Here is a 10848-nt window from a genome sequence, read left to right on the forward strand (position 1 = left end):
ATTATTTCATCACCCAGGTAATAAGCATAGTACCCAGAAGGCAGCTTTTTTGTCTTCACCTTCCTTCCACCCTCTACCCTCCAGTAGACCCTGGTATCTATGGTTTCCTTCTTCATGTCCATGTGTTCTCAATGTTTAGCTCCTATTAATAAGTGAGAATATGTGGTGTTTGTTTTTCTGTTCATGTATTAGTGTGTTTAGCATAATGGCCTCCAGCTCCATCCATGTGACTGCAGAGGACATGATCTTGTTCTTTTTTATGCCTGAGTAGTATTCCATGGTGTACATATACCACATTTCCTTTATCCAGTCTACCATTTTCTTTATTCCACGTCTTTGCTATTGTGAATAGTGCTATGATGAACATACATGTGTATGTGTCTTTAGGGTAGAATGGTTTATATTCCTTCGGGTATATACCCAATAATGGGATTGCTGGGTCAAATGACAGTTCTGTTTTAAGTTGTTTGAGAGGTTGCTAAACTGCTTGCCACAATGGCTGAACTAATTTACATTATTACCAGCAGGGTATAAGTGTTCCCTTTCTCTGCAACCTCACCAATATCTGTTATTTTTTGACTTTTTGAGAATAGCCATTCTGACTGCTGTGATGTAGTATCTCATTATGGTTTTGATATGCCTCTCTCTAATTATGAGTAACGTTGAGCATTTTTTTCATACACTTGTTGGCCCATGTTTGTGTTCTTTTGAAAAGTGTTTGTTTATGCCTTTTGTCCATTTTTTAATGAGACTGTTTTTTTGGGCTTGTTGATTTATTTAAGTTCTTTATAGATTCTGGATATTAGACCTTTGTCAGATGTATAGTTTGCAAATATTTTCAGCCATTCTATAGATTGTTTTTTCTGTTGTTTCTTTTGCTGTGCAGAAGCTCTTTAGTTTAATTAGATCCCATTTGTCAATTTTTGTTTTTGTTGCAATTGTTTTTGGCATCTTTGTCATGAAGTCTTTGCTATGGCCTATGTCTGGAATGGTATTTCCTAGGTTTTCTTCTCGGGTTTTTGTAGTTTGGGGTTTTGCATTTAAACCTCTAATCCATCTTGAGCTGATTTTTGTACATGTTGAAAGGAAGGGGTCCAGTTTCAATTTTCTGCATATAACTAGCCAGTTACCCAGCACCATTTATTAAACAGTGTTTTCCTAATTTCTTGTTTTTGTCAACTTTGTCAAATATTAGTTGGTTGTAGGTATGACGCTTTATTTTGGGGTTCTCTATTCTGTTCCATTGATCTATGTGTCTTCTTTTTTAACAAGTACCATACTGTTTTGGTTCCTGTAGCCTTGTAGTATAATTTGAAGTCAGGTAATGTGATGCCTCTGGGTTTATTTTTTAGTTAGGATTGCTTTGACTATTTGAGCTGTTTTTTGCTTCCATATGAATTTTACAATTATTTTTTCTAATTCTGTGAAAAATGGCACTGATAATTTGATAGGTATCACATTGAATGTGTAGATTGGCTTGGGCAGTATGGTCATATTAATGATATTGATTCTTCTAATCCATAAGCATGAAATGTTTTTCCATTTGCGTTAGCTGTCATTTTCTTTCATCAGTGTTTTATAGTTCTACTTATAAAGATATTTCAACTCCTTTGTTAAATGTATTCCTAGGTTTCTGTGTGTACGTGTGGCTATAATAGGCTATTTTAATCTGATAACAATTTAACTTTCTTGCATTAAAAAAAACTCTACACTTTTACTCCACATACCCTCCCACACACACACACATATTTTAAATTTTCAATGTCACACTTACATATTTTTATATTGCATATTTCTTAACAAATTATTATACCTAGTGTTATTTTTAATAATTTTATCTTTTAACATTTATTCTAAAATAAAAGTGATTTACATATTACCGTGAAAATATTAGACTACTCTAAATTGGACTGTGTGCTTACTTTTACCAGTGAGTTTTATACTTTCATATGTTTTTATGTTACTAATTAGCCTCCTTTTCTTTCAGCTAAAGAACCCCCTTTAGCAGTTCTTGTAAGATAAGTCTGTTGGTGAGGAATGGTTAATTTTAATATAACAAAGTACAAAAAGTTCATTGGTAGAGTTTCAGGTTTCATATTTCCACTAACATTTAAGAAACTATCAATTGAGTTTAGTCTATTGTTAAACAGAAATCAATTGAGTTTAGTCTATTGTTAAACAAAACGTTCATTGGTAGAGTTTCAGGTTTCATATTTCCACTAACCTTTAAGAAACTATCAATTGAGTTTAGTCTATTGTTAAACAGAAATGTTCACAATTATGTGAAAAGTTTATTAAAATATTCCTCCTTTTCCTCATGATTTATCTGTGTGAGGCCAGGTTTTATTCATTTACATCAACCAAAATAGGGTGTTCTAATAGATTTAATTCAGAAGCAGTTATAAAAATACAGTCATCTTCCTTTAAGTCTGATATTAAATAAATTTGCAAAAATGTAAAACAATGTCACTCTTCTCACTCTATTTTTTGTTGTTTGGGAAAGCACAATAATTTTTATGAAAATGTATTATTTTAACAAAATCAATTTATTATTTTCATTTTAAAAATTGGGATTTAAAATTTTTTCCATTTCAATTTCTAATATGGTAAATAGTGATAGGTATAACCCAACTAAACCAAAATCTTTAGGATTCTCAAATGTTTAAGAGTGTAAAGGAGTCCTGAAACAAAAAAGTTAAACAACCTAGAAAAAAACAAAGATATTAATCAGTATGTTAGCATTCATCAATTCAATTACCATCATGGCATCCCTAAAAGCCCATGGCATATAGTTACATCTCACTGAGCCACCACTTTGAAACTCCCACCCTGCACCAGGTACTTGTGAGCATGTAACTTTGTTAATCAACCGTTCAGGGCTGTATCCCAACACGGCTTTGCTGCACTTTTTGTGGCACCTCTGCTAAATCTGATTAGGTAGACCAAAGGGATCAGTTAACTTTTTCTTTATAACTTTTATTCATGATATTTTATAAGTTTGGTAATTTGCAAAGGTCTTGGACAAAGACCAGGGACTTATCAATAATAATTTATATATCTCTTGAAGAAACAAACAATATAATTGGTTATGGAGCACAGGCATCATAAGCAGAAAACAGGTTTATAAGTAAAGGGGGAAAACCTAGTGTGTGTTGCTTGCATCAGGAATTCATGTTACCATTTGGCAATATGAATTTGCTTAGCAGTGTGCAGTGTGCTTTTTTATTTTTTATTTTTTTTTTGACAGGATTTTGCTCTGTCTGTACAGTGGCCCAATCTCGGCTCACTGCAACCTCCACCTCCAGAGTTCAATGATTTTCATGCCTCAGACTCCTGAGTAGCTGGGATTACAGGCACAAGCCACCATACCCAGCTAATACAGCTAATTTTTGTATTTTTAGTAGACACAGAGTTTCACCATGTTGGCCAGACTGGTCTCGAACTCCTGACCTCAGGTGATCCACCAACTTCAGCCTACCAAAGTGCTGGGATTATAGGCATGAGCCACTGCACCCAGCCACCCTTTTTAGTAAATACATTTTGCATGACCGTGTAGCTGTTTACAGCTATTTATCTAGTAAACCAATAACTTACAGTTTTTTAAAGACTTAATGGACAGCATGGAATTATTCATGATATCTGTGCCATATCTTGAGCACCCACTGTATATCTGATATTGTACTGGGCTTTGGAAATGAAAAATAATGAGTTATCTTGGGGAATTTACAATGTAACATAGAAAGCTGTGTATAACTAAATTTGCACAATCAAATATAATTAATAATAGAAGAAGTATATTATCTGGCAGAGCAGAGTGGGGAAAAGTACCAGCAAAGACTTAGAATATCAGCTCTCCTCAATACTTGCACTTAGACTTGGATGAGAAACAGTTGCCTGCACAAGCAGATGACAGGGTTAGGTATGATAGGAGCCACGTAAGTAGGAGCCACTCAAAATCTGAGTTTGGTGTGGCTGGTGTGGAGGGTTGAGAGAATATGAAGAGAGGACCACAACTTGAATCACTGAGGGCCCTTTTTTGATTCTATTAGTGAAATCTTTAAAGAAATTGTATTGGTGACAGTAACAGAGAAATAAGGGCTTTGAGGATGAAAACATAGGCTTTAAAAAAAAAAAAGTAAGAAAAAATAATAAAGTTCAGTATTCAGTGTCCTGCCTTAAAGAAAGCATTTTAGGCATGCAAATAACCCATATATTCAGAGGTTCCTATAAAAAATACAAACAAAACCTGTCATATACACATGAGGCAAAAAAAAGATACTTTGTGAGTAGAAACTAATTGAGGTAAAAGAAAAACTTGTTTTAGAAGCTGAAGGCCCAGCTGCTGACTTAATAAAACAAATTATGAGAATTTTATTTATGTGAAAATCCATCCTGTTGAAAAACCGAGTGTTTAAAGTTTTCTATAAACAGCAACAAGGTGTTCTACCAAAATACATATATATATATATAAAAAGCACATTGAATACCTGCTTTGAGTATTTGACTTGGAGGAAAATAGCATCACTGGTTGAGTATACCTCTTTGATAGCAATATGTGTTAAAAGTCTAACAATCTCACTCTTCTCTTCCCTGAGAACATAAAGGAATATCCTAACCTTAAGGGTTGTGAGACCTAGATATTTCTTACCAAAGAACTCCTGTGACTTTTCTTTGCAAATTTTAAATAGCAAACTGTTTTGTGGTGGCTTTAAGCCTTCCAGAACAAGTGTATTAGATATGTAGTTCTTTTTAATAAAAGTATTTGGAAATTCAATAAAGGCAATTATGATTTTTCTAGGACCTTTTCCAATGCTGTGATTATGTGAATGACTACCCAGAATTTCCATCAAACACTGATATACAACTTGCTATGGCTACAGTTTATTTTGGTGTGGAAATATGTTTGTTTTTCTGTTCTTATTTCTTCCTTCATACAAATGTGCAATATCCCAGATATGTAGACATATAGTTCTGCCATTCAGAGTAATTCTAATATGCTTTAATCTTATTAACTATCTGGAAGACTAATGCACAATTGTAGCTGCATTTCTTTAAGTGAGTCTATCATATATTTGGGTTTATACCAGACTAAATTTGTGAACTATTATCCATTTAAAAAATGATTATTTACATAATTATTTGCCTTAATCTTCCTTTAAATAGCAAATGCTCACAATGCATTTTAAAATATTGCCTACTTTATAAAAATCCATTCTGAATACAAATGGGGGAATACCTGTAGTGTTTATTGCATTGAGTTGTTGATTCTTTAGCCAATATGCGTTTATATTTTGTCTTGAAAGATGGATCCTGTATTGTCAACATCAGTTCCAGTGTACTCTTTGAAAGTGGATAAGGAATATGAAGTGCGTGTGAGATCCAAACAACGAAACTCTGGAAATTATGGCGAGTTCAGTGAGGTGCTCTATGTAACACTTCCTCAGATGAACCAATTTACATGTGAAGAAGGTAAAAGAAATAAAAGATTAAAATAGCAGCTAACCTGGCTTTTGTCAATATAACAGCTGATTCAACCCTGCACTGTTAGTGTATTGTCCAGATCAAAATATATTAGCATCAGATATCACAGTGAGAGACCTTGAGCTCAGTATCTGTAACAGATATTGTTCATTGCAAAAGCAGAAGGAAGATTTAGTTTCCAAATTTTTCACTCAGGAAATGTCCGGGGGACAGGTGGAAGTTTAGAGACAGGAATTCGGTGGCAATCTCCAGATGGTACAATTCAGATGATTCTTTTCTTTACATATTTTTATGTTCCTAAAATTTTCTGTAGTAAGTTTGTTTTGAATTTATAATCAGGAAAAAAAGCTGTTCTGATGATTAGGGAAGAAAGTATGTTTCTATATGGATGGATAGATACGTGGCACCTAAGAGGAAACCTAATATTGAGTCGGCATAGGTAGTCAACAGCAGCTGCATAGGGTTTTAGAAAGTGGAGGTATGGCTTTTTCCTAGAGGAAAGGCTAATAAGTAGGGTGGCAGTCATACTCAAAGGAGACATGGAACATTTGAAAACCCTGTGTAGGAGAATCACAACAATGATTAAAGTTTTTAAAAATGGGACCTATGAATTTAGAATAAAAGAATTAAAACTTTTAGATACAGAAATAAAGAAAACTGATTAATAATGAGCAGAAAGTATAGAGTATTATAATTCTCAAATGGGAATTGGCTCTATTCCATCTTCACTGAAAACAGAAGTTTACAGGACTATATGTTTGTTAATGAGACAACCACAAGCTACATAGAAAATAAATTTATATTTCTGCATTTACTATACAGGTAGAATCTCATGATACTAAATAGCACTAGGATGAAAATTTCTGTAGCACCATTTTCTCTAAACTCTAAACTCTAGTTAACTGACTTCTTGTTTCCAAACTATTTGATGTAATGCAATTCTGGTCTTAAAAGTATGATAGCTATACACCCTTAAGCTTAGTGTAGTGGCATTTAATTCACTTAACATATATTTTTTAAGCTGACTTTTCCTCTGTTACTAACAAAAAAAGAAACTCTAACTTTATGTTATTTTCCTGAATATGTCACTGATATGAAATTGTAGACACTACAAGACAAAAAATGATTTTTTCTCCCCCACCAATTCTTTAAAATGCTTATATTATCTCCCTAGGGGATTTTAATAACTTATTAAATAAGAAAAGACTATTTCAGCATAAAGGCCTACATTTTAAATGGCAATGTTGGCCAGGCACAGTGGCTCAAGCCTGTAATCCCAGCACTTTGGGAGGCCGAGACGGGCCGATCACGAGGTCAAGAGATCCAGACCATCCTGGCTAACACGGTGAAACCCTGTCTCTACTAAAAAAAATACAAAAGACTAGCCGGGCGAGGTGGCGGGTACCTGTAGTCCCAGCTACTCCGGAGGCTGAGGCAGGAGAATGGAGTAAACCCGGGAGGCGGAGCTTGCAGTGAGCCGAGATCCGGCCACTGCGCTCCAGCCTGGGCGACAGAGCGAGACTCCGTCTCAAAAAATAAATAAATAAATAAATAAATGGCAATGTTAAGATAAATTTCATCTGTCATTTTTATGAAAAAGTGGTTAGCCTCTGCCTCTGTGGTAAGAATACTGGGAACCAACTGCAAAGTAGCTGGCAGGTACTCAATCTTAAGGAATGAAATAGAAGTTTTACAAACAGGTTTCCCCAAGTCTCATACAAAGTATACTAAAACCTGAAGATGGGAGCTCAGTAGTGATCTTTCTGTCAATTTTATGTATATAATATACATGATATGTATTTATTATATTTTAATAATTTAGCTGTGAAATATATGTTCTTTGTGTCTAAGAAGTTTCTGTCATGATTTATCAGTAAAAACTCTGCCTTCATCTTTTTGATAAATCTTCAATCTGGAGGCTATGATAATCACCACACTTAAAAAAAAGTAGAAAAGAAACCAAGTGGGCATTATTTAGGGAGTGTGTTAATAAGCAACACTTTTTTCCTAGAGCTGAAACCTTTATGATACTCCCTTGACATATAATATGCTTAAAGCAGATTGTTTGTTTTCATAAAACACACTGATTTTGAACTATATGGTGTTTCTTTATTTTGAAGTTTTTTTAATGTGAGGAGATTTAAAAAGTGGACAGAGATGTTCATAAAACAGAAAAAAACTAAGTCATTGCATTCTGTTTCAGTGGTTATCAAGAGAAATCACTGACTTTATTAGATGAATACAAACTATGAATTTTTTGTGAAAAGAGAAAGGGAAATGTAAACTATGCTTCAACTATTCGTAATTCTGAGAGCGAAATATTATTGTGTGTTTCAGATTTCTACTTTCCATGGCTCTTAATTATTATCTTTGGAATATTTGGGCTAACAGTGATGCTATTTGTATTCTTATTTTCTAAACAGCAAAGGTAGGTGTGAGGTAGTATTCTTTGGTATTTTTTGCCAGTTGTTTAGATTTCCATATGTGTTTCTATCTGTTATTTGATATTTTCTTTGTCAAATTATGAGTGGAAATTTTACTTAACCTAGTAAACTTTTATCTCCAGTTATATGTTTACCATTTATATAAAACTCAATTTGTTGTATTTATCATAGACAACTTAGAGGTTTAGATTCTATCTAGAGACTTGTACAGGACATTAAGAGGCTTAGGCTGGTGACTATGCATACCTTGTGATGTGTACCTCTTTATCCAAGAGCTAGGTCTTCCCCTGAAGTCCTCAACAAGCTTACCCATTCATTCCAGAACTTCAAAGTAAAGTATCACTGAGCCTTTGGCTGAGTCTGATACAGTCCTTATATACAGACTTTTTTTTTTTTTTTCCTTGAGATGGAGTCTCACTCTGTTGCCCAGGCTGGAGTGCAATGGCACGATCTTGGCTCACTGCAGCCGCTGCCCCCCAGATTCAAGTGATTCTCCTGCCTCAGCCTCCCGAGTAGCTGGGATTACAGGCACCCACCACTATGCCCAGCTAATTTTTGTGTGTTTTTGGTAGGGACAGAGTTTTGCCATGTTGGCCAGGCTAGTCTTGAACTCCTGACCTCAATACACAGGCAAAATTTAAGTGGCAAACTACCCAGGTAGATAGTTAAGTCTAATAAAACATTTTTTAGACTTCATATGATGGTGATTTCAAGTAAATTCAGGTTTAATTTAAATTATTTGGATATTTATGATTTTGTGTTTCACCTGCATTTATAAACACAGCTAAAATTCTTTATAAGTGTAAAGAGATTTCATTCCACTTTCTCTTGGAATCAAAAGTCTTGAGTTCCAGTTATCATTTTGTCATTGCTGTTTGACCTTGTTTGAGTCCCAGAATCTCTCCAAGCCTCCATTTTCTTATGGTTAATATGAGGGTATGGGTTATATAATCTTTAAATTTTCCTTGAGCTATGATATATGTTATTTATATTATTCTGTTTTTCTCCTGATAGAAACTCACTACACACTACAGGAAATTTTTTTAAACAAAATATGGGAAAAATGATTGGTACTTATTGCCAGTGTCCTACATTTAAGGTTGTTTTGTTTGTTTGTTTGTTGTTTTTTTTCTTTGTTTGTTTTGCTTTGCTTTGTTTTGTTTTTTTGAGATGGAGTCTTGCTCTGTCACCCAGGCTGCAGTCTGGAGAGTGTAGTAGCCCAATCTCAGCTCACTGCAACCTCCACCTCCCAGGTTCAAGCGATTCTCCTGCCTCACCTCCCGAGTAGCTGGGATTACAGGCATGCGCCACCACGCCCAGCTAATTTTGTATTTTTAGATACACTTTCGCCATGTTGGTCAGACTGGTCTCGAACTCCTGACCTCAGGTTACCCGCCCGCCTCAGCCTTCCAAAGTGCTGGGATTACAGGCATGAGTTACTGCGCCTGGCCCCATTTAAGGTATTTTTAATGTCCCAATGGTTAACCTTGCTTCTTCTCCTAGAACTAAGATGACTAACACTCCCAGGTTGCCTAGAGCTCTCCTGGTTTTTAGCAATGCAAGTCCTGTGTGCCAGGAAATCCCTCAGTTCCAGGTAACCAAGGTAGTTGGTCCCCTTACCTAGAATTGAAAATAGGTTCTCCAGCTGAAGCCAAAAGGCATCTATAAATCAAAATGAGATCTATGTGAATATATTTTAAAATATTTAATTTGTTTTGTAAGGTAATATAGCATTTGTAAACTTCAAAATAGAATTTTCTTAGGAAGAAGAATTATTGGGACACGAGAGTTTCTCGAGTGTCAAGCATGCTAAAAGTCTAACTGAATGCAGAAAGGGTTATTTTCAGTAGAGTTTTATGTCCAATTTTATAATATAAACCAATGGGAAAGTAAAATTCATTCTGCAGAATTCCATTTTGCACCTAACTTTCTGGCAACATTTCTATTTTCCAAAAAAGCAGCCATCATAAATCACAACACAATTTTCTGGTTTTTCAGGAAAATAAATAAATATATTTTTAGAATTTTAATTTGTGTATTTAAGTAATGCCAACAAAAAAAGAACCAAATTATTCTGTTAATTAATTTCAGTTTATTAATCTATATATCTGCTGGGGAAATTTATAAATAACTTCAGTAGATAAATTCATGACGTATATAAAGTAATTAGCTCTTAGTATTAGTTGTGAATTTCTAGCCATTGTGAAGGCCAAGTCTATTTGTTATGTTGTTTAGTTATATTAGCTAACAATATTAGGAAGAAAAAATTATCCTCTCAAAAAGTAGGATTTTCAAGAAAACATATTACTTCTAATAGAGTGCTTTTTATAAATAATGAAATTCTTAACTATAATGGTTAATCAAAATCACCAGATTCTACAATTGATTTGAAATCTTTATTGTTCTCCCAATTGTCCTGCACTGAATTGAATTTTCTGTAGGAAAGAATTAACTTTTTTTTCATTTGCCCAATAAAAACCCTTATCATTGTCTAAATTTGCATGTTCTACTGAAAGTGGTAAATAGTAGCAAATATTTGTCAGCAAGTATGGACAGAACATGTAGTTCCAACAATTAAATTGATACTGCAAAGAATGAGATTCTTCCTAGAACTGTAGGGCTGTAAAGTGGCTTCAGGTCCTACATGCCTTTGAAATTTTGTGAGTCCACAATTCATTATCCAACCCACTTTACCCTGCTTTAATCCAGTTAACTGAGTCAACTGTAGCAAAATTTATAATTTTATTTGTATCTGATACAAAATCGCAAACTTAGTTTCAAGTCAGGCTATACTGGTTCCTACCACACAACCCACCCAGCCTTTGAGCTGTTACCAATTGAGGAAAGAAATAATTGAGGGGGGGCGGAGCAAGATGAGAAAACCCCATCGTCTCAGCCCAAAATCTTCTTAAGCTGATAAGCA

The 10848-nt window shown here is 34.5% G+C and overlaps 1 protein-coding gene across 9 annotated transcripts in view; it reads left to right on the forward strand.

The window, feature by feature from the left end:
• GHR (growth hormone receptor) overlaps nt 1-10848 on the forward strand; it is a 345092-nt gene that overhangs the window by 325776 nt on the left and 8468 nt on the right. For all 9 annotated transcript variants that reach the window (XM_023216564.2, XM_023216560.1, XM_031935400.1 and 6 more), the window contains 2 exons: nt 5304-5469; nt 7819-7909. In XM_023216564.2, coding sequence (XP_023072332.1) covers nt 5304-5469; nt 7819-7909 — 257 coding nt within the window. The remainder of the gene's footprint in view (nt 1-5303; nt 5470-7818; nt 7910-10848) is intronic.

Source organism: Piliocolobus tephrosceles, chromosome 4, assembly GCF_002776525.5.
Source record: "Piliocolobus tephrosceles isolate RC106 chromosome 4, ASM277652v3, whole genome shotgun sequence".
Classification (NCBI taxonomy): Eukaryota; Metazoa; Chordata; class Mammalia; order Primates; family Cercopithecidae; genus Piliocolobus; species Piliocolobus tephrosceles.